General features: G+C 43.4%; 1 protein-coding gene across 2 annotated transcripts in view; it reads left to right on the top strand.

The window, feature by feature from the left end:
• Nucleotides 1-25,513, top strand: part of LOC124775086 (sodium/potassium-transporting ATPase subunit beta-2-like) — a 321,225-nt gene that overhangs the window by 256,119 nt on the left and 39,593 nt on the right. For both annotated transcript variants that reach the window (XM_047249896.1, XM_047249895.1), the window contains exons 2-3: nucleotides 22,468-22,608; nucleotides 24,536-24,655. In XM_047249896.1, the coding sequence (XP_047105852.1) occupies nucleotides 22,468-22,608; nucleotides 24,536-24,655 (261 nt within the window). The remainder of the gene's footprint in view (nucleotides 1-22,467; nucleotides 22,609-24,535; nucleotides 24,656-25,513) is intronic.

The raw sequence follows: 25,513 nt of genomic DNA, 5'->3' as shown, positions 1-25,513 counted from the left end.
GAATCTTCAAATACCGTTTCAGATCCACTTTACTGGAGACATATTTTTGCCAACTTCCAACTCGTGTGCTGATGCTCCGCCCTTCAAAGTTGACGAGGGTTGTTGGCTCTTGCTTTCATGCTTCCAGTTTTTTTGTAACCCCTTCAATGACTGGCCACGAAAATCGGATTTTTGTAATTTTTTTTATATTTGATACGTGAGCTGTTCGTGTGATGCCATGATTAAAGTATACCTCGCATGGCTATCAAAAACTGGCGCCGAGGCAAATGTGGTGCACCACAGGCCGTGAATGACAGGGATGAACGACGGGTGCGGACATGTGTACAGGCGAATAGACATGCAACTGTTGAGCAACTGACCGTCGCCCAGACGAACCAATTGGCTACGAATAGCGTGTTCTCAACGACCGTTCGGCGGACGTTACTGCGTATGGTCCTCACAGTAGGCGTGTGCTTCCTGTACCCACGATGATTTCTATTCGTAGGTGACGAAGGCTGAAAGCTGCACGTCAATACCGCAGTTGGACATCCACTGAATGGCGATAGACGGCCTTTTCATCTGACTCTCATTTTATGCTCCATCGGGCAGACGGCCGTTGGCGTGTACGGCGTGGAACGTCTGCTTCGATCGGGCCGCCCGCGCCGTGGATGCTCACCCGAAAACTCTAGTGCAGCGGACCACGGCCCTAGAGTTGTCACGGCTCCACAACCCTGTCACTGCCTTCCGGAACCTCACTGATGCTGATCCTGCACGTCTTGCAGCGGTCCGCGCAGCCGCGCAGCAAAAGAGTTATTCAGGTTTTTGACAGGTGGTCACGTTATTGTGACTGTATAATGGTGAAAGAATATACGATTAAACTGGTATTTGGTTGGAAAGTACGTAATTCGGTACACAGAGCTACCACCTCTGGTAGCAACATTGGCTCCAGTCAGGCCTCGCATAGAGTCGAACTGAGCGTGGATAGCATGCAAGGGTGTCATTCGATGCTGTTTCAGCTGCGTACCAGAATTAAACAGTCGTACTGGTTGGCGAATAGTGACTTCCCAGTGTCGCGGCAACCCACGGCCAGTCGTTTACAGAGAGGAAGAGGTCTAGAACGTACTGCGACCCTTCCAAAAAATAAAAGTAGAGGAGGGGGGGACGTTCATTATTTAACTGAACCTGATCCTTCTACGTGCCCTGCAGTTAATAATTCGTCAGTGAAATTCGAAGAGAGAACTTACATTTTCATTAATTGTTGTGCTGCGCAAATCAACATTTGGGTCAATGACCGCTTTAATGATTTTATCATGTAAGGACGTCAGAGGATTAATAACGAGCTATTTCCGTTTAAATGTTGCCAAGGTACCAAGGTACTGTCATGGCGCTTAGTAATTAGCATATGAGTAGATCATTCATTGCCTGGGTTTATGTTGTCAAATAGCATACAGGCAGAAAGTGTACAAGAGTCGTGACTTCTGCTCTACCTGAAGGCAGTATTTGTAATCGTTTAAAAAAATTGCGTTCTTCGTTGCGGCGAGATCTTTTCAAAAATTTCAATCGCCAACTTCCTCTTTCATAAGCGGAAAAACAAGGTGTCCCAAAAAGAATGGTCCGATTTTAACTTGTAATAATATTGAGACAAATCTCACTAGGTAACGGAAACAGCGTTAGATGTAATCGGCATAGTCTAGAGTTTCAGAAAAAAAATCCGCTACATGTCGCTAAGAGCGGTGACCTGGACCGTGTAGCCAGTCTCGTGCAATATGGCGTCCGCGCAACAGCAGGTGTATTGTATTGTTGAAATTAATCGTACTCAGTGATCGCAGTTCAGCGGGGGTTTCATATTCGATTTTGTGCTAAACCACTATCACCAAAGAACATTCGACGGTGGTATAAACAGCTTGAAGAAACAGGGTGCTTCTGCAAAGGCAAAAGCCCTGGCCGGCCAAGCGTTCCTGAATAAACAGTGGAACAAATCCGACGAGCATTTGAGCGGATATTATCCGTGCAGCCAATGGACGACACATTGAACATTATGCTGGATTTTTATAAACTTCTCTTTTCTGAGTAATTCGGTATGCAATTTGTTTGTATTAAGCCTTTCTCTCTAATAAATAACTCTTTAAAATCGGGTCATTCTTTTTGGGACACCCTGTACATTGCCCAGTCACATTACTGTGACTACCTGTCAAAAGCCTGCATAACCACCTTTGGCAGCGCGGACCTCAGCGAGACATGGAGCAAGTCAGTGAGGTTCTGGATGGTAGCGACGGGGATGTGAAGCCAAGCCTACTTCAGTGCCGCGACCAGCTGCGCCAGGTTTCTCGATTGAGGATCCACGGCGCGTACAACTCGACCGATGTAGTTCCACAGATTTTCGATTGGGTTTAAACACGGGCAGTTTGATGGCCAGGAGAGTATGGCAAAGTTATCCTAGTGGTATTTGAACCCATCACGTACACTGCGAGCTGCGCGACACGTCGCATTGTCCTGCTGGTGGATGCCACCGTGCCGGTGAAAAACTAACTTCGTGTAATAGTGGACGCGGTCCCCCAAGGATTCATTGTCTTTCCCCAGACCATAATTCTCCCTTCTCCGGACTGGACATATCGATGATTGTTGCTAGGTGTTTGCTTTCAGTCGTTTCACGCCAACGACATTCTGTCAGATGGAATATAAAACATGACCCACCTGAAAAGACCACTTGTCGCCACTAAGTGGGTGATCCAGCTGCGGTGTTGTGTGCAAATTCCAGCCTTTGCCGCCGACGAACAGTAGTCAGGATGAGTACATGAACCAGGCGCCTGCCTTCTGTGGTGGTCAATACGCAGCAGTCGTTGAGGACACACTATTCGAAGCCCATTGGGTTGTCTGGGTGGTTGTTTGCTCAACAGTTTATCTGTTCTCTCGTACAAGTCTCCGCAAGTGCCGTTCACCACCGTCATCAAAAGCCCGTGCCATACCACAGGTGCCTCGGCGCCCGTTTTGAATGGCGGCATTTTGGTATGCACACTATACTTTAACCATGGCAGCACCCGAACAGTTTACAAACTTAGCCATTTCGGAAATGTTTCCACCCTTGGCCCGAAAGCCAATGATCGTGCTCTTCTGGACGTCAGATAAATCGCTCCGTTTCCGCATTGTGACAACGACTGCGCTGTTACCCCGCGTCCCCCATACACGCCTTATATACTGTCCACTGCTAGTTCTACCATCAGCCGTCTGAGAGTGAAGTTTGGTTTGTGGGGCGTTCAACTGCGCGGTTATCAATGCCCGTACAAAGTCCCAATCTTTACACAATCCAATCTAGCCACTTTGAAGAATGATGATGAAATGTTGAGGACAACACAAACACGCAGTCCCCGGGCAGAGAAAATCCCCCAACCTGGCCTGGTATCGAACCCAGGACCCCGCGATCCAGAGGCAGCAAAGCTAGCCACTAGACCACGAGCTGCGGACCTGTCTGAGTAGTTGACTCGAAAATAGGCGGTGGTCACTGGTCACATTAAAGTGACTTGACCGTTTATTTGGCTGACTCTCACCTACAAAGACAGAAATGACAATCGCAATAAAATAAAAGAAATAAGAACTCACACGGAAAGATTTAGTGTTGTTTTTCCATGTACTATCCGAGAGCAGAGTGGTCGAGAAATAGTCTGAAAGAGGTCCTGTGAACCATCCGTAAAGCACTTAATGGTGACCTGTAGAGCAGTGGTCTACACATCAGATACACTGTGATACATACTACAGATCGGAAAAGTAGCTGTCCAGACGCCCTGTCACTCCTCACACAGGTGATCATGACAGTGACAAGAAGCCAGGAGCGAGCTTTCAGCTTTCGCCAGCCGCGTTCCGGAAGGCGGCGGCGGGCGACCTTGCGAAGAGGCGCGACTCTTTCTCCCGCGCAGCATACCTGCCGTCCTGCCTGCTGCCTGGCCAGACGTGGCAACGGCGCCGCTCCGCCTTATACCCGTGCCTCGCTTACCGCAGTAGTACACGCTAAACTACTGCAGGCGCGCTGACGCAGCGGCGCGTTTCTGCGAACTGCAGGCGCAGGGACGCTCGCCGCACCTCGCCGCTGACGCCGGGCTTCGTTTTCAGCTAAGCGCTGTCCGCGTCAGCATACCACCTCTATTGCTTCCTGCCTTTCCTCACGTCAACAACTTTCCTTCGCCCGTATCTCTCCTCTTCTACGCCACGCAACAATCCACTCTCCTGCAGTTTGTTGACGCAGCGAATGTTTCGTCTATCGTGTACTTCTATCACTGCTCCATTCGTAATTTAAAAGTACTGTTTGGCTTAGCAGTTTATTTCCAAACTCGGAGAACACTCGTAAGATGAACAGAACGGATTCACAAAATACCCTACAAACCACGCTGGTAAATTTACATGAACATGCCAGATAAAAAGTCATCCCCGGAGACATAAAGCTAATATCGTGGAAAACCAGCCTCAGTTTGTTTCACTCGTTTCGTCAGGTACACACATCCAGCTGAAGCCGAATAATTACATACCGTAGAGCTACCAAACTGCGTGATCGTTGATAGCTACTTGTCATCCTCTGTTCTAAATTGTACCAAGAATTTTCTGCGGAATTAAGATCTGGCAATTCAGCGTTCCAGTCGACTACCTGTGGATCTGCGCTACAAAGTATCGAAGTTCCCTTTCCGGGATAAACTAAGTGGTCTCTCCCAGTGAGGCTGTCCTTTGTAAATGTTGCACATCGTCTGTCAATTTCTTTGTGTGATTCCACAGCCACGCCGCAACTTCTGTGAGATGAAATCATAAAAATAAAAAAATAAAAAACTCAATAGGCTGTCATGTCCATTATACAAGATGCATTTATTGTATACTAGCGAACCCGACAATGCTTCGCAATTGCTAATTATGAATGGGAATTGTCTCTGTCCACCTCCTCTTCCCCTCTCTATCTTTGTTTATTTACACGTCTTGGGCCGCCTCTCTCTCCGTCCAGCATCTCCTCCCACTTTCTACGCCTACCTCCTCCTCCTCCACCTAACCCTCTGTGTCCCTCCTACTTCCTCTCTCTGGCCATCTCCAGGTTCCTCCTCTCTTCGTCCCTCACCCCCGCCACCCGCCCTCTTCGTGTACCCCCCCTCCTGCCACCCTCTCCATCTACCCCCCTCCTGCCACCCTCTCCATCTACCCCCCCTCCTGCCACCCTCTCCATCTACCCCCCCTCCTGCCACCCTCTCCATCTACCCCCCCTCCTGCCACCCTCTCCATCTACCCCCCCTCCTGCCACCCTCTCCATCTACCCCCCCTCCTGCCACCCTCTCCATCTACCCCCCCTCCTGCCACCCTCTCCATCTACCCCCCCTCCTGCCACCCTCTCCATCTACCCCCCCTCCTGCCACCCTCTCCATCTACCCCCCCTCCTGCCACCCTCTCCATCTACCCCCCCTCCTGCCACCCTCTCCATCTACCCCCCCTCCTGCCACCCTCTCCATCTACCCCCCCTCCTGCCACCCTCTCCATCTACCCCCCCTCCTGCCACCCTCTCCATCTACCCCCCCTCCTGCCACCCTCTCCATCTACCCCCCCTCCTGCCACCCTCTCCATCTACCCCCCCTCCTGCCACCCTCTCCATCTACCCCCCCTCCTGCCACCCTCTCCATCTACCCCCCCTCCTGCCCCCCTCTCCATCTACCCCCCCTCCTGCCACCCTCTCCATCTACCCCCCCCTCCTGCCACCCTCTCCATCTACCCCCCCCCTCCTGCCACCCTCTCCATCTACCCCCCCCCTCCTGCCACCCTCTCCATCTACCCCCCCCCCTCCTGCCACCCTCTCCATCTACCCCCCCCCTCCTGCCACCCTCTCCATCTACCCCCCCCCCCTCCTGCCACCCTCTCCATCTACCCCCCCCTCCTGCCACCCTCTCCATCTACCCCCCCCTCCTGCCACCCTCTCCATCTACCCCCCCCCCCCTCCTGCCACCCTCTCCATCTACCCCCCCCTCCTGCCACCCTCTCCATCTACCCCCCCCCTCCTGCCACCCTCTCCATCTACCCCCCCCCTCCTGCCACCCTCTCCATCTACCCCCCCCCTCCTGCCACCCTCTCCATCTACCCCCCCCTCCTGCCACCCTCTCCATCTACCCCCCCCTCCTGCCACCCTCTCCATCTACCCCCCCCCCCTCCTGCCACCCTCTCCATCTACCCCCCCCCTCCTGCCACCCTCTCCATCTACCCCCCCCCCCTCCTGCCACCCTCTCCATCTACCCCCCCCCTCCTGCCACCCTCTCCATCTACCCCCCCCCTCCTGCCACCCTCTCCGTCCGTTACCTCTTCCTCCCCCTCCTCCCGATGACCTTGGACTTGCTTATTGATATAGCTAAGGAAACCCAGATTAGGAACTGAAATCGATTGTGATCATCGATATACGATGCTGGATCTGAGAGGATAGCAGTTTCAATGGCAGTATTTGACACAGTATAAATCTGCAAACGGGCAGCCGGCCGATGTGACCTAGCGGTTCTAGGCGCTTCAGTCCGGAACCGCGCTGCTGCTACGGTCGCAGGTTCGAATCCTGCCTCGGGCATGGATGTGTGTGATGTCCTTAGGTTAGTTGGGTTTAAGTAGTTCTAAGTCTAGGGACCTGATGACCTTAGATGTTAATTCCCATAGTGCTTAGAGCCATTTGAACCATTTTTTGCAAACGGGCAAAAGGTTTAGCGTATGGCCAGCGGAATGTGTATCAGTGTGTCGTGTAAAAATCTGAAGCAATGAAGTGTTGACATTTTGCTGCAAATTTTCTATACATATGATAATAATGTTTAAGTAGTGGTATAGATACATTAGCCAGTTTTGGCTTTTGGCCGTTTTAAAACTTACTAGAGCATGCAGAAAATTATCTCAAAACTCTTAAGGCTTTTCAAATAAAACAAACGTTGTTAACATTCTACATCTTTATTCCTCATTCTTCATGTCTACATATTTCCAGCCCTTTCAGTTATAGGGCTGAGAAATGTACCGTGTAAGAAGCCAATTTGTAACGTAACTATGGCTGTGGGTGAGAAAAAACGTGCTGTAATAGTTTCGAAGTCGAAGAGTTCATCCACACATGAAGCATGCTCCCCACCTTCAGCCTGACTACCCCAGACCACACAGGAGAGATGTGACGTTTGCAACAATCGGACGCCTTGGGATCGGTTCACCGATCATCCTCCTACATACAATCCCGACTTGGCCCCATATATTTCCAAAACTTAAAGAAAGCCTTCCAGAACCTTACTTTCCTAGTCTTGCGGACGCCTTGGGATCGGTTCACCGACCATCCTCCTACATACAATCCCGACTTGGCCCCATATATTTCCAAAACTTAAAGAAAGCCTTCCAGAACCTTACTTTCCTAGTCTTGAAGCGGTGCAAGCAGAGGTGAGGTAGTTGTATCAACAAATTCATACATTCTGCAGTGACGATATGAAAAAAATGGTCTCTCTTTGTGAGAAGTGTGTTTGTCGCCAGGATGACTCTCTTGAAAAATAAGTACGTAGAAATGGAAAAATAAAGATTTACTCGTATACTGTTAGTAACTTTTCTTTCATTTAGAAAGATTAAAGAGTTTTCACATAAAATATTTGTAGGTATTATTTTACAACACACCTCTCGTTTCAGTATCACACTTCAGTAGTGTTCCATTACGAACCGTAAAAATTTTGTAAAAAATCTGTCTCGTAGATAAACTTCCCGGAATCCTGCCAAGAATGGGAATCATGCCGTTTGCATTACCCACAACTGAGCCTACGTGACTTCTATATTAGGATAAGTCTGGGAGAATTGGACCACTTTTTTCTTCAGCATAAAATTTGTGTTTTTCAACTTTTTTGACTTTCGGCAGCATGTTCGTATACAGTGTCACATAAAGTAATATATTATTAAAGTACAAGAGGTATGATGAAATGAAAATACACGTCAGTGGTCCATCTCATCCATAGGTGTATGGGTGAGGTGGACCAGTGTTCTGGGAGAGATGGACCGTGTAAAAAAGGGCTATACACGAAGGAAAAAAGTCAGCTATTTGGAATATGACATAATGAATACAAAATTATATTATTAAATATTTTAGTCGAAAACAATTTTATCAGTTTATTATAAATCTTCATTGAACTTTGACTTTTCTACTGAGTGGTTGGTTTTGTTAAGCTGTAGCACGTCTTTCTCTCACTATCGTGAAGAGGGAAAACACGGAATCCAATCGTCATTTTTTGTGAGCGTCGTAATAGATTTCACCACACCCGGCACATTCATCTTCATCCCATTCATCAAAGTTATTTTCGTAATCTTCTAAAATGTCTGCATCTGATAACATGGTGAGCTATTTTCTCTTCGTTAGTGTTCTTCTTTGGCGACCTTTTTCTGCCTTTTTTTCTGCTTCATTTCTTTTCTTATCCCTCTTTTTCTTTAGTTTCAAAGTTTTCAAGGGCGCTGATAACCTCGTTGTTGTGCGCCCTAAAACACTAATCATCATCATCAAAGTTTTCAACAAAGTTTAACCAACTGGATACATTTCCTGCCTTACTCTTAAAATTCATGGCTTTATCAATAGAAGCAACACATCATATTTCTTCAAAAAAATTTGTCTGCGTTAACTTAAAAACAAGTGGCCCATCACTCCCAAATAACTCTGGACTCTCTCTACCAATTGGCTGGGAGAGATGGACCACCCAGACTCCTATATACTCTTAGCGAACGAGGTGGCCATTTTAGGTTAGTTTGATGCCTATACATTTGCCAACCTCGCAGTAAGAAAAAAATAAAGAAATAACACTGCATGAATATTGCGAAAAATACTAAAATTTTGTAACTACACTATAAAACTTTTCCGATTACCAGAACAGAGACTGTGATTTTTCTCCAGAACTAACACGAAAATGACAGCAAATTGTACAACTTGACATTTCTTCGCATTGAGAGTTACTTGGCAGCCTTTGAGTCAGGTTGATAATTTGCCAAGATTGAACTGCGTGTAATTACGACCTTTGTGTTACAAGACTACTTCATAAATCTAAGGTTCGGTTCTGGGAGCTCACAGTTCTACTGACTCGTCGTCCTAAGTAAGCGCCCCCCCCCTCCCCCCCCCCCCTCTCCCGCCCCATCCCCCCCTCCTCCAAGGAATGTAACTGGCGGTCATCCCCACTTTCAATATGACACATAATTATGACTACGATTTTAATATTAGTAAGAGGAAAGTGTGTAAAACGTTTTAAGATGATTGACGATTGTTTGCCCCAGTGAATAGTACACTGTTTTAGCATAGCTCCCAAGAAACAATAATTCGTAAAAATATAGCTTTTGAAAAGCATGCACTAGAAAATTTTGAACACACGTGACACAATTCATTTAAGAACTATAACAGTAAGAAACGCGCACAACTTCATTACTATCACAATTTACACAACATAAAGTCGGAAGTGTGTCCTCACAATTATCAGTGTTTCAATAGCCACTAAAATTGTGAACGCCGGTCTGCCTATATGAGCGTGTAAATGAGGGTTTCTTTCGATCGTTTCCGCCTATTTGAGGCAAATGGGTTTGTCTGTTTTAATATTCCGTCCGTGAATCTATAAAAACAGAACTCTAATACTATCACTTTGTTGTCGGTCTGCGCGTCTGTTAAGTCTCCATTTCTCAGAAACTTGGAATTTATGTCAAATACACGGTGTCTTGGCTGTGTGAAGAATTAAAGCTTCTGCCTGTGTGAATAATGCAGTCGATGCAGTCAAAAGATACGGCCATATATGTCTCTTATTTTGATATTCGCACACTCACTCATCGCCCCCTGCGGGTCCGGGGTAAGAATAGGCCCGACGTATTCCTGCCTGTCGTAAGAGGCGACTAAAAGGAGTTTCAACCGTTTCGGCATTCCATGTGATGGTCCCCCTTGGGGTTTGACCTCCTTTTTTCAAAATTCTACAGAAGTACGAGCCTTTTGGGGAAGGACGCCTTCCGTGGTGTATCACTGGTCCTCAGTGCACTAAGACCTTGGCACTCAGCATTGTAACGGCGTTGTAACCACACCCACTATTCCTCCAATTGGGCCTAAACGCCTGATGGGTTGCACACGTTACGCCCATAGTGCGTCCCCATCTGCACCTACGATCATGATGGACTTTCCATGGCACCCGAAATCCAGCACTGTAGCCAGCCCGTTGTGGTGGGGTCGTCATGTACCCTCTAGGTTGTAGCCCCCTGACAACACAGGGATCGTACTGCCGATACCTGAGCTGCACCCTCCCACGTCGGCCAAGGAGTAGATGCCCGTCTCCTTGGGGCATCAGGACTCCCGGCAATGGTCATCCTGCCAGGTGGCCCTTGCTGAGGCTGGGTGGCACCCGTGGGGAGAGCCCCTGGTCGGAGTGGGTGGTATCCATTGTCCCGTCATCTGATATTAGTGGGGTTTGTAAGAGGCTTGTGTCGTTGTGGTGGGATGCTTGGTCCTCCCTTCAAGGAAACAAGCTCCGGGCAGTAAAACCGTTCCCAACTGCTTGGACAACCTCCTCCCGACCATCTCGGCGAGAAGAGGTCCTTCTGACCAGGTTGCGGATTGGGTATTGCCGGTTTAGCCACCGCTACCTGCTCTCTGGTGACCCAGCCCCGCAGTGCCCTTGTGGTCATGTATTAACAGTGCGCCATGTTTTATTGTCGTGTCCCCGTTTTAGTCAATCTCGTCTTGTCCTGTCTCTGCCATCTACTTTACAGGATATTTTAGCTGATGACGCTCGAGCAGCTGCTCGTGTTCTTCGTTTTATTACTTTGACTGGCTTATCCAAAGACATCTAACTCTTTTACTTACTTTATCTGCATCTTTGTAAGAACTTTCTGGTGTCCCCCCCCCCCCCCCCCCCCCCTCTTGAGTTTTACTAGATTCTATGTGCTCTAACAATTGTGACTGGGCGCTAATGACCTCAGTAGTTGAGCGCCCTTAAACCAAAAAAAAAAACTCATCAAAACCTTTTTATCAAAAAACGTGTCGGGCCTGGTGGTCTAGCGGTAAGGCGCTTGTCCGGAAAGATACGTCGCGGGATCAAATCTCGGTCGGATCATAGATTTTTTTAGTCTTCGTTTTAACATACCCTTCACCTCTAAACGACGTTAGGAGCCGTCAGAAACAACACATGGTTAGGATTCCACATTACACTGCAGGTTTCCTTTTTCTGGCTGGATAACTGGGGTAGGTTAGGGACACACAATTCGCCGAAGTGGCGTTCAGTGGAAAGGCTTGCACCAGGCTATTGAGCCACAGAAATTCATCATAATCTATATGCATAATTAAGTCTGTATGGAACGCTCAGGACGCGAGTCCTGCTCGCCCGTGTCGGTTTCTCATTATTTTCGTCGGTTAGTGGAGGATCTTTTCTCTCAACTCCCAATGAGTCGCCGGTTCTACCTGTGGAGTCACGCACCGTGTCAGAGTTGTTGTTGGCAACAGGTAGGTCAGGCTGTGCTTAATGCACCTTTACCTGGCTAGTACGTTACCAGTCGTGTTACACGCCTATCCAAGTTAGCATGGCCTGAAGCAAGAAACTGAAAAGTATTCTGGCACTTAGAATTTTTCAGAATAAAGAAACATTACTGTTATGAAATTGGGAAACGGGATCCGCGCGTGCCTCGTAGGTACCTGCGTGAGCTTTGAAAACTGACTGCAACCAATACTGTTCGGTAGACACAGAATGCACTCGACGTTCTGTGAAAACCGAACGGGCCTCACTGTTCTTGTTTTTCTGACACCGGGCAGCTCGTAACGAAATCAGAAATTCTCGTTCAAACTGAAGTGAGTGGTATAGAACGGTAATTTATATGAAAGCTGCAATGATTCCCCGTTGTATCCTTTTTACAAACTTTAGGACCTATTTTTTGATCTCATGTCGTGATGACAGAAAATAACTAATTCAAATCCACAAGTTTTCCTTAGATTCTCGATCCTGAAAAATGTGTTTATAAACATTACGCACACTGTTAAAGGAGCGCGCAATGGGAAACAATAGATATCAGTACAATCAGTGTCTTTCTGGAGATTTAGAGCTCAAATAAGTGCCCGAATGTCGCGTATGCTAAAAATGTGGCGCTATCGTCGTTATACCACGACAGGTTTGTCTTCTCGGACTAAAAGTGTATTCAGGCGTGTAGGATACAATTAGAGGGTACGCAAGGAGGAGATATGAGGAAAACTGATGAACAAAGATCGACAGACTCGGACAAGATTGTATTTCCATATCCAAACATGGGAGTACCAAAACAGTGCACAAGACTGACTGACGCAGTCGAATGAACTGTAAGATGCTTCATGACAATTTCTTCGTGATTGCTTCAATCTTATTAATGATTATTTTCCACGAGAGACGAACACAATCATCGCTTTATTTGCTGTTGCTGTAGACGCACCAAACACACTGGCAGATTGAGGTACACTTGATCCAGCTAATCGGCCCCCCTATTCCACTGACATTTTGACAATGAGATCTTCCACTGTCTCTCCTCTTCGCATCGGCACTCGCTCTAGTGTAGCGTAGAATGACTAGTTTCGCCCATCAACAAGAGACATGCCCATCTCACTAGCAATAACCGTTACATCCTCAGGAAGAAACAGTGTTATGTGAGTTCACGTAGCTGTGAAAATCACCAATATGCTTAAGCCTAAAATATTTCAGTTAGACGATAGGGAGAGAAGCCTTTACAGAAATGCTTTCGGAAGTTTTCCATAGCTCCGACTTTATGCGTTGATGAATTAGCTCTGGAACTAAAGCATTTATTTAGGCTAATAATACAGCGATCACTGCTCAAGATAAAATGTTTGAGTAAGTGGAGATAAAGCTAACAAAAGCTCTCGAAAGTCTGGGCATCTGAAACCAGAACTTTGAAAGACACTAGTTCGTGCACTTCAGGAAAAAAAATAGCAAAACTAAAAGGAAACTGAACACCGCTTGGAGAGGAGTGCAACTATTTCAGTGAGGTTTTCCCAAGTGTGTAAGAGTAAAAACGGACCGTTCCGTTACATTCATAGCACAATGCGAAGACATAAGGCTCTAAGTATTTGCACAGCATGCCATCCGTAAACTTGTACGAATATCCTTTACAACCACCCTAAAAATCTAAAAAAAAGAAAATTCTTTAATTATTGTTGGCGTAAATTAACAATATCTTTTTAAAAAGGTACTGATGGGTAAGTAGGGTCCACAACCTGAAATTATCGCTTCGAACACACTTAGCAATATAAAGGCACTTTTAATAACATGTACTAATAACTGTACTACGACCACCACAAAAAATTTAAATCATAGATTTCGTTAACTGTTTACTTTTACTCACAACACACTTTTTAAAGAATTAGTGATGTATGAGGAAGGTCATCAACCTGAAAATACTGAAATATGACGTTCTTTGGGAAAGGTGACATTTACTTAAAGTTTTGGGCTAAGTTTAACTGAACATTTTAAAGCATTTCTGAAACCCAGTAGAGGAATTCATTAAAAGCAGTGAATATTTTCTTCACAATTTTAAAGTATAAAAAAACCGATTAGATTACATTTTGAAAAGATAGTTCCTCCCTCCACCCGCGCCCACTGGTGTTCCGAGGATTGAAATTGTGTGCCGGTCTGGAACTCGTGTGCAGGGAACCTTGCGTTTTTCGGAAAACTCTCTTTCCGACCGAACTATTCACATGAGACTCGCGAACCCCCCTTCACGTCTTAATTTTTTCTTGTTATCGTCAGACCGGTTTCATGACAGTCTAGTACATGTCGGAGGGTGGCGAGTGGTTGATCCACAAAACCTTGGATTTAGTGGGACGGAAGTGTCTGGATATCTCATTCGGCAACAGCTTCGCCCGCGAAAGGTAAGATTCTGGGACCAAGTCGCTCCGGAACACCAAGAAGATTGAAACTAACGCTTGCTCCACTGCAGAGAGGAAGGTCACTGTGGAGAGGAACAGATTTGTATATTATTCTATAATTTTCAGTTAACTATGTTCCCATAGCAGAATAAAGTGAGCCTTTCGGTTCCCGTAAGGAACCTCGGTTTTCCACGAGAAAAGCCTTGAATCTGTGTTTTAAACACTGCTGTTCGTCATTCACACTCTTCATCTCTTGAGTCAGCCTTTTGAAAAAAGATTCTTCCTATGTGCCACACGCTATTGTGAGGAACAGTTCAGGAGTAGTTCGCAATGACAACATGTTTCCTGTCCTGTGTTCGCTAAATGGATGCTGCTGTTGGTTCTCCGCGCCTATATGATGAACCTACAATACGCACTTGAGTATCTGGCAGAGCGTTTACGCAAAAAAGTTTAAAATGTCAATTACGAACCTTATTAGCGAGTAAATGTTGTGTATCATCATTGTAACTTCCCTAGATTGTGAAAAAGAGGATTATACTCTCCTGTGCCAACCTGTCCACCTCAGAATGGCACTTGAAACGTAAGTCTTCAATTATTTCACTAAATCGCTTCAGGCGAATTACGGAATGGTTCCTTTGGAAGGGCACGGCCGACTTCCTTCTCCATCCTTCCGTAATACAATGGGACCGTTGATCTCGCTGTTTGGTCCCCCTCCCCCAGATCAACCAATCAATCCTCAGTTATTTGCTAGATGTATTCCACTCTCTGTCTTTAACCTCTGCAGCCCTCTTTAGTACCATGAAAGTCATTCCCTGATATCTTAACAGATTTCCAATCACCCTGTCCCTCCTTCTTGTCAGTGATTTCCATTTGTCCCTTTCCTCGCCGATTCTGCGGAGAAGCCCCACATTCGTTGTCTTATCAGTCAACATAACTTCAAACATTCATCTATAGCACCCCTTCTCAAATGCTTCGATTCTCTTGTATCCCGGTTTTCCCTCTGTCCATGATTCATTACCACACAACGGCGTGTTCCAAAGGTACATTGTGAGACTTATTTCTCAAATAAAGACATATGTTTGATGCTAGTAGATTTCTCTTGGCCAGGAATGCCCTTTTTGCCAGTGCTAGTTTGCTTTTTATTTCCTCCGTGCTCCGTCGATCGTGGCATATTTTGCTGCTGTCTAGGTATCAGACGTTCTTAACTTCATTTACTACTTACCACCATTTCTGATTTGAAGTTTTTTGGTTTTCTCATTTCTGCTGCTTCTCATTACTTTTGCCTTTCTTCGGTTTACCTGTCCATGTTCTGTAGTCCTTACACGGTTCATTCCATTCAACAGATCCTGTAATACTATTTCACTCCACTGAGGACAGCAATGCCATCATATTGTAAGATCGTACACAATTGTCACAGATTGTCCAAATGGCTCGCTAAAATTAAGTTATCAAATAGAGAATGCTTTCTGGGTGTAGCTTTTTTCTCTCGAATATTAAATGATCAGATACCTGAGCCAGAAACTGTAACTGAATAATGTTGTGCGCACAATTATTGAATTGTTCGTACATTTTCTTCGTTATCCCTGTAATAAAAATATTACGTTGTCAGTAAATAAACAGTTCACTGTTGTGTTCAAACAATTACCTAACATCGGTCTACAAATACCCACAAGAAGCTACACTAACTTCACGAAAAAATGTCTAGGTAAGAGATAAATGGTGCAAAACAGTGCATACACGCATAGTTTCTGATGAAAGTCTCTTAATGAATTGGAACTGAAGGAAAAAGAGTACTGACGGGTGGCAGCGAACAGAAGCGAGAACCGGAGTTGTCCAGTGATGCTGACCGCGCGCGACCCGTTAATGGGCGGGGCAGCCGTAGTGTGGTGTGTAGCTCCATTCACAGCCAGGGGTGATTCAGTGCCGGCTGCGGCTGCCCCCAGTTGATCCCAGCGTGAGTGAGTGTGCCCTGAACCTCGGGTCAACTGCAGCGGCCAACACACCGGACGCCGCCCGCGACACTGCTGCCAACCGCGCGCCGGGCCGCCCACGCACCCAGGGCACGAGTGACACACTTAGGCGTTCGCGGAGGGGAGGAGGCACTGGAGTACAGTGTGTTCTTCATATACTGAGCGAAAAACCACCAATTTCCTGGAATATAATTTTTTCATTTTGTCTTTTGTCAATTATAAGATTTAGTTTTTGTGGCATGAAGCATCTCAAAATTGACCAACTCCTGTATATGAAAAATATCACTTTTAGAGTTTTACCTCTTGCCCGCCTAATCCTGGACGAAATTCGGAGCACGCTCATGGTTCCACGCAAGTGTTCCGCACACACATGACTTATGAAAGGAAGCAACGTTATGTTTAAAAGCCCGAGGAGCTTTCACTTAAAGCTTGGTTTGCACTGGAATGAGCACAAGAACCAGGTTCATCGAACAAGCACTATGTAGGGCTCAAACAGTATGCGAGTACGAGAAGACACCATTTGAGCGTTTTCGGTTCGCATTCGCTCATGTTCAGGCGGCTCTCCATCTCCAGTGAGTCATCGAAGGAAGTGCGCGCACTTTACGCTTTCGCTTAGATACAACAGATGGAATAGTCTTTTACCTTTGTTATTAAATATGTTATGTGTGCAATGGAGTGGTTGGAAGAGAATTTGATGTTGCCAACAAGTCTCATGTGCGTGTGGTATCCAAAAAATACGTAGCACTAGAAGTAGAACAAAACAGCAAAAGAAAAAACGATGATAGGCAGGAAGCTGCTGAAGACTCGACCTTCCATCTGGAAAAGTGGAAGTGTGATAAAGATGATGAATTCATTAGTTGGTTCCTTCAGGTGGGAAGATGACACAGTCTCGGAAATGGTTGGAGGGGTTCCGTTTCCAATAAATATTTCATTAGTTACTGTCTCATATATATACAGGGTGTTACAAAAAGGTACGGCCAAACTTCCAGGAAACATTCCTCACACACAAAGAAAGAAAATATGTTGTGGACATGTGTTCGGAAACGCGTACTTTCCCTGTTAGAGCTTATTTTATTACTTCTCTTCAAATCACATTAATCATGGAATGGAAACACACAGTAACAGAACGTACCAGCGTGACTTCACACACTTTGTTACAGGAAATGTTCAAAATGTCCTCCGTTAGCGAGGATACATGCATCCACCCTCCGTCGCATGGAATCCCTGATGCGCTGATGCAGCCCTGGAGAATGGCGTATTGTATCACACAATACGAGCGCGAAGAGTCTCTACATTTGGTACCGGGGTTGCGTAGAAAAGAGCTTTCAAATGCCCCCATAAATGAAAGTCAAGAGGGTTGAGGTCAGGAGAGCGTGGATGCCATGGAATTGGTCCGCCTCTACCAATCCATCGGTCACCGAATCTGTTGTTGAGAAGCGTACGAACACTTCGACTGAAATCTGCAAGAGCTCCATCGTGCATGAACCACATGTTGTGTCGTACTTGTAAAGGCACATGTTCTAGCAGCGCAGGTAGAGTATGCCATGTGAAATCATGATAACGTGCTCCATTGAGCGTAGGTGGAAGAAACTAAAATGAACTCTAACATGGAAATTAAGCGTTTCCGGACACATGTCCACTTAACATCTTTTCTTTGTGTGAGGAATATATATATATATATATATATATATATATATATATATAATATGAAATATTCCTCACACACAAATAAAGAAAAGATGTTATGTGGACATGTGTCCGGAAACGCTTAATAAATAAATAAATAAATATATATATATATATATATATATAAGACTGTGCTATTGTCTGTAGGAAGGTAGCAAAGGCCAAAAGACTGTAGCCAACTACAGGAAGACCTGCGGAGGATTGAAGATTGCTGCAGGGTATGTCGCAGTTGACCCTAACTAATACGCTTAAATAGGCGAAGAAATCTACTACTGTTAGATCACATTATTGCCGACGGATCATTGTAAACAGCATAAAATATCTGTACTCCGGACAAATTTACTTTGTGATTGACTTCTTGCAGTGGTGTGGCGCAGCGTTGCCGGCATGCAGCCACCCGCTCTTCATAAGGCACTGAAGTACTCGTATGTTACTCTGAACACAACGAGAATGTGGAGTTCCAGAAAGAATTAAGATTGGATGGCTGTTGGCCCCCACAAAGCGACTCTCTCAACCGTCAGTCACAGAGCAGTTTTAATCGGAGTAAAAGTGCAACCGTTCTGAGCGACCGGAAGTTGAATGACCACATAAACAATTTTTGAGAAAAGTAGGTGCCAGACATTCATTGGAAGAATCATAGCCGGCCGATGTGGCCGATCGGTTCTAGACGCTTCAGTCTGGAACTGTGCCCGCTACAGTCGCAGGTTCGAATCCTGCCTCGGGCATGGATGTGTGTGATATCCTTAGGTTAGTTAGGTTTAAGTAGTTCTAAGTTCTTGGGGACTGATGACCTAAGATGTTAAGTCCCATAGTGCTCAGAGCCATTTGAACCATTTGAAGAATCATAACTAAATATAATTGATCTACGAAATAAATGGTTTATGAAACACTCGTGCAACCAATTCTTGAATATCGATAATCACTGTGGGATCCTTAATAGAAGAGATAACATCCAGCGAAGAGAGAGACTTTTTGTTCGTTTAGGATCGTTTAGTCAGCGGGAGTGTCACGGAAATTCTGAACAAACTACGCTGGCAGACGCTACACTGGAGGTCTTGTGCATCACGGCTAAGTGTGTTGTTAAATTTCGGAGAGATTATGTTCCGCAAGAGTCGGGCAACATAAAACGCGTGAGCGCCTCCTTACGGCTCTTGAAATGAAATGGACACCAGGCGAAAATCGAATAAATTATGTGAGGAGGGTTTACCGACAATCATTCTCCCTGCGCTCCATTCGCGGATGGAAAAGGGAAAGGAGAAAAGTTAGTGGTATCACAAATATCCTCAACCACGTACCTTACGGTGACTTGTAGAGTACAGAATGACGTATCTCCGAACAGGCCTCGGAGGGCCCAACGGTACCGACTGACCGCTTGTCATCCTTCGCCGATAGGCTTCATTGGATGCGGATTTGGTGGGACACGTAACCACCACATCGCTCTATCGGCCGTTGTCAGTTCTCGTGACAGTGGCCGCTACTTCTCAGTCAAGTAGCTTCTTAACTGGCCTCCAAGCGCCGAGTGTACCCCGTTTCCTAAAAGGACAGATCCGGGAGTCACCCATCCAGTGCGACCTACGCTCGACAGCGATCAACTTTCGTGATCTGACGGGAACTCGTGTTACTACTGCAGCAAAACAGTTGTCAGTTAACGTCTTGCTATGCAGTATTCCTTTAATTGCTGTGAACAGCGAGCCAAAAGAGTCGACCAAAATTTGTATAATTTCAAACAAGACTAAAGAATGCTGCAGCTGCATTTCGGTGATGATTGCGGCATCACCGCGATTTTCACGCTTGTGTAAAAATTCAAACACGCACACGTTCTTCGTTCCCTAGCTGCTTCCTGCTTCATCACCATCGCCGACCATACAAAATAATAGCATGTGAATCTCAAGGACTGAATTGCGACTATAACTAGTGTTTTGTCAAAAGAAATCAATTAGCCGACAATTTTAGCTAAAAATAAACTTAAGTGTTATGTTCGAATGCTTCAATGCTCCTTTTTATTTGTTCTGTTCCATCCTCTGGTGTAAATATTGTTTTGCAGGGACGAGAAAATGGTAGTGAACAAAGTGATTTATTCTGTGAATACTCTAAAGATTTCATAAGCTTCCATTAGCCTTGATGTAGCTACAGGTCTTAAACTTAATTTCTGATTTAGTGCTTGGTGAGTGAAAGCTCTTTGAAGTCAGTACCATGTACTATGCTGAAATGGTGTGGTATGTGATCTGAAGGTTGGAAAGTGTAACAAAGATGATCAGTTTATATAAATTAGTTTTGGGCACTGTGTCTTTAGCATTTAAAAAAGTGCCCCTGCCTGATACCCAAAAGGATGTTGTTCAAATTGATTTTGGCCATGGCAGCATATTTAACTTAGAAGACTGCCTGTGTTGCTAAGTGACTCAGTAACTGTCCTTCAGCAGCATACATCTGCAGAAAAAGTGTGTGTGAATGTAAAATACCTCTTCTCTCTACCCATCCACAGCCTGTGCATTCACATGAACTCTGAAAGAAAACACTGCAAACAGTTAAATTTGGACTATTAGATTGTTTTTAGCAGTCCCAAATATGCAGCTACAGTCTACAAACATCTTTATGGAGCTAGTTGATATTGAAGAAGCCCAAGTGAAGAGCTTCAGAAGGAAAAAAAAAATGCTGGCTATCCAAAACCTACTGTACCAGATCATTTTCTTAAACACAGAACATGAGAACTTTATTCAGTACAGTAGTAGTTCAGATCCCCTTCTCACACAAACTGTGTTTTCCTACTTTCCCAATATTGCATCAGGCAGATGTGAGCGGGATTCCATTGAAATTTCATGGGCAATATCCTTCCCTAAACAGAGCTTTTGCTGTGGCTCTAAAGACCACACGTCCTGGTGGCATGTTAAATTCTAATCTTGATCATGTTGAGCACAAAGGCTGACAATACCATTAAGAGTTAATGAAAGCCATCTCAGCTGTGTTGTTAACCATTTATGGTGTTACAACTAGTTTCAATTGTAGAAAATCTTCAGATTGCAACCTAAAGATATTCTATAAACGAAACCAGTTGTAGCACAATAAATGTGTAGTAATATTGCTGAGGTGGTTTTCATGAATTATTAACATTAGAATTTAATGTTTTTTTCTTCCTTTCCTTCAGCCTTCAAAAACGTTCCATCTGAGTTTTTGTAAAATGTTGTAGGCAAATATCAGATAACAAATTGAATGTCAAATGCCAAAGTGCTAGACCCTATACTGAAAACAGACAAAAATGAATTTAGCAGTATATCAAATGGGAACTTAGTTCAAATTGAGTGATATTAAGGTGACCTAATACTGTTACAAAATTTCATATTGTTGGTTACTTACCAGTACGTATTTTAAAGTTTCTGTAATTATGGTCATAACTCACTAGACATGGAACATGTCTACTGTCAAATATGATACACATTCCTATGTGATCACCATTTATGCATGAGTTTTTATATTTTGATAACAGTGCAATGGTAACAAAGGTACAGAGAAATGAAAGTAGTGAAGAATAGAAAGGAAAATGACTCATCAGAAACAGGAAATGAAAATAGAAATGTTACAAATCTACAATACAGGATGCAAGATTATATGAGATAGTCAAAACAGAAGCATTATGTGAAGATAGTGACCAATGATTGTTTTCACAGAAAACTGCTTGTGTCAAATACTGAACAGTACCGTGGACAAGATTTCTGAAATTGTACATATGAAATGCAGTACCATAAAGAAAAAAAAAAAAAAAAGTTATTGATTGAATCTAGGATGGGGTAATACGATATTTAAGGATCTTAAAATTATATTGGTAGATAAAAGATAAAACGGGGAATCCCTAGAAAGAACAGGTGAGATGGTCCATGGAGTGGGGGTCACCATAAAAAGGGACAGATTATTGTGGCAGCAGACAAGGTATCCAGAAACAGGTAGCTGGCAATGGAAGAAACCATTGACAGTTGAGTAGTCATTGGTGTAAATCTGTAACATATGTAATAAGAATCAGGGCACGCCATAATAAAACACAGTTTTTGTTAAAATTTTTGTTGTGGATTCTTATGGATATCTCTTCTGTATAACTCATTAACTATTGGCTAGAAGAAATGAGTTCTGTTAAAAAAATATTGCAAGGTGGTGACAGGAAAACAGCTTCACAATTAGCTAGATGCATGTAGAAACACTGGAAAACGATCACACGTGTTCCACTGTGTATATTGTACCTTTGGTTATTAAATCAGTGCATGGATTCAGTCTGAGTCTGGCCCATCTCCCTGTATTAGAAATTAGAATGCTACTGTTAATTTATGTAGAATGAAATACCTTGTTGTTACACAGTTGTGTTATGGTTTCGTAGTTTCAGCATAATGGTGTTTTTTGCTCTTGATAGACCTATTTCGCAATGAAGTATACACTTCTGACAGATGCTGATTTCTTTGTTCTCCAGCTAAATGTTTTTTGCATAGATGTCTGGTTTACATTAAGAATAGTTTCTAGAACAGAAACTGATCCAATATTTAGTTAGAATTCTTGTGGGTATCTCAATGGTTTAAATCAGCAAGGTTTTGTGTCCAACTTGAAGCAGTCTCATAAATAAGGTGTCAGCTGTTTTCCGGATTCAGTATTTGTCTGTATGTATAACTTGGATACCGACACAAAGTAAAAGCTAAGCACTGTAATACATCATTGCATGTTCCATTTGACTGAAGTAATAAATTTTCTTCCTCATGCTACAGAAGAGCTAGGCTAAAATATAACTTAATAGAAACATGGTAATGAAAATATATCTTAGAATAAAGCTCCCCAAATGAATTGCTTGCCTTAGCAATATAGGTTTGTGCTTCACTTGATAGAAGCAGCTAAAGCTCCAGTATTTGTTTCAAATCTGTTTTCTCAGTAATGTTGATATAATATTGGTTTTAGGTTAGATTTTGGTCTTGCCAATTTTCTAGTTTAAATTCATTTAATTTTCAGCTAAAATTGGGCTCTTCTACTTCATATTCTACACGTGCCTTGCTGCCCTCTTTGCCATCTGTCTGTGGGTATTTTATCAGACATTGGATCCTAGAATACCGAGATGGACTCAATCAAGTTCTCTGATTGGAACATCACCAGGTAAATCTCAAAAGTACAGGTACTTCTGTATAAATTCGAACTTTAGCCATTTTTGTTTGTAGATATAAGAAAATAAGAATTGTTAGCTTTATTACAAAATATGTGAATTATGTAACAAACTCATGAGCAGTTGAATTGTACACACTTAACTAATAGCTTGTAGCTCTTCTGTCCTGCTGACAGCAGCAACCAATCATGACATGGACTTGAACAGACAACAAATGATGGGGGAATCATTCTGATCCATATCACAACTTCTGCCCACAGTTCATGAAGGTTGATCAGAGTTAGGTCTAATGCATAAACATCTCAATCCACATGTGCTCTATGATGTCAGAAATGCTTATCTGCAGAACTTTATCCAAGTTGTGGCCAACAGTCTAAAGCTGCCATCTTTTTATATGCCCTAACTGATTTGGTTAATTTAATGGTGATCCATGCACCAGGAAGTAATTCAACAAGAAGTAAAGGAGTCAGTTATTCACTGACTAAATTTTTTGAGAAACTGAATTACAATGACTGAAAGGTGACAAAATGAGCTAGAATGCCCCTAATTAATACATTTTCAGAATGTACAAACAAGACATAAACTTCAAAAATTACTTGTACAACTTTGATGCTGTAAAAAATGATGCCAAAGCTCATTTTTGGGTTGTTTGCATGAATTGTAACCAATAGAGAAGCAGCCACCCAAAGCTAATGTTAAATTGGCCAATAGATCAGACTTAAGTCAAAGACTGAATGAAAAAGATTGTCTCCCTGACTGGTCATATTACTATGTAGCCATGCCAGATTGGTTGCAGTATTCATAACAGTATAACCGCATGTTTGATGCATTGGACTCCACAGAATTCAACAAAATGCCTATTCCTGGAAAGGACTTGTTTTTCAACCTTAAAGTTTCGTACTCTTGTCCCTTTTGTAGTGGAGAAAATGGCTCTCTCTCTTTCTGATCTCCACACATGAAGCACAGATGAGCACACCTACAGTACAAAATAAGGTTGTTCTTTGGGGTCTAAATAACTCACTTCATAACTGAATGTACCACTAAGCCAGGATAGGTATTGCTTGTGCACAGAGAGAGGTTAATTATTGTTCCGATTAAGTTATGGAATGTAGAGATGTGAGTGTCCTTGTGAAAACTAGGGACTGATATTTTTAGGGTAGGTAGGTAGGTAGGTAGGTAGGTAGGTAGATTACAGTCTATTTCACATTGCACTGGTAATGGAGGATAGCATTGTCCTGAGAATTTGTGATGATCTCTGCACACCAGTATATTAGGTCTGTCCTTTCCAGCAACTTCATAGAGACTGTCCAAGGAAGTGACAGAGAAGAGCAGGGTGGCTGTTCGTGTCCAATGATGTGAGAACTGTCACCACACCAAAAAATGACACAATTTCTCCTGTATAGTGCATGAAATACAAGCAGTCCTAAGTTATATAATTATTGCTAAAGACACTGTACTTCCCATCACACACCATTATTTCTAGAAACATGTGAATTCAGTAATGCATTAAATGTCCAGGTACAGACTCCAGCAGGGACAAAGTGACCCCTCTTGCCTCACCGCTCCTCCCCCATGTGTGTACTCTAGCTCAAATAAGGATTATTCCAAAAGCTAACTTAAAAGTTCTGCTTCTTGGTGTGTGGCTGCATTTTCTCTGAAGTATGTCATAGTATAAGGTTAGTTAACCTCAAATACATTTACCTACACTTAATTACCTTTTGAAACTGCCAGAGTCTACAATGAATGTGAGAGTGGGAGTGGGAGAGGTGCACAGTTTTTGCTGTCCTGTTTGAGACACAAACAAAATATTACTCAAGTCAAAACTATGGAGTGATACAATTATATTTTGCAACATAACTCATTTTCTGCAAGTTGTCACTATTTTTAATTTCATAACAATCTTTTTTAATGTTGTTATAGGTCTTGGATTCCGCCCTATGCCACCAGAAGAAAATGTGGAAAGTACATTAATTTGGTACAAAGGTACTCAGAAAGTTAATTTCCAACACTGGACAGACAGCTTGGATAAATTTTTAGAAGGTATTGTGCGTTTCAAAACCACTGCTATTTTTTGAGAGGCTGTAACTTAATGAAATTTATATTAAATGGTGATTTTTCTTGTTCATTCATTCGTATATCATTTCGTAAAGCACACTGTGAGAGAGTATCTTCAAGGATGTGGAATGAGTCAAGTTATACATTAACAGGCAGAAGTTGCCAGTATAGATTACTACTGTTAAGTATGCAATCATCCAGTTACAAACTAGTGCTTATCTAGTAAAATTGCTAATTATGTGGCATACTTCCTTATGGGAATGCCATTTTTAAGAGTTATTTTTAAGACTTTTTCATCTGTACCTAAATATCAATTGAAGATCCATTCATGAAGATTAATTTAGATGTATCTCACAACTCTGCTTTTTACAAAAGCAAATATTTAATCACTTTTTGTGCTGATAACATGGTATTCAGATTAAATATATTTATCAATCTGATACCAGTACATTACTCGTGTTCTTAACTGTTGTCCACAAATTATGTAAGTCAGTGCAATTTCCTTTACTTCAGTTTATGTTAAGATCTTGCTAGTACATAAAACCGTCACATCCAATCACAGTTATTCATAGTTTTCATCTATTTTAGTGGTAATTGAATTAAAACATGAAATCTTTTCATATTGGACGTGAAATGTATTTCTGTGACTGACTTGTGGCAAATTTAACATACTTTTTGGACAGTTTTATTACTAATATTTTTTGTCATTCCTTGCAATTGTAACAAATCATTCTATGTTTCAGACATTTGCATTCAGTCTCTCTTTAGTAAAAGTTGGAGTTCTCACAGAATAATGATAACAACAACTTATTATTATACTATTCAGTGATCTGATATGTGTAA

Source organism: Schistocerca piceifrons, chromosome 2, assembly GCF_021461385.2.
Source record: "Schistocerca piceifrons isolate TAMUIC-IGC-003096 chromosome 2, iqSchPice1.1, whole genome shotgun sequence".
NCBI classification, from domain to species: Eukaryota; Metazoa; Arthropoda; class Insecta; order Orthoptera; family Acrididae; genus Schistocerca; species Schistocerca piceifrons.
The sequence above is the reverse complement of the archived record's forward strand: the minus strand, read 5'-3'. Positions and strand labels throughout refer to the sequence as shown.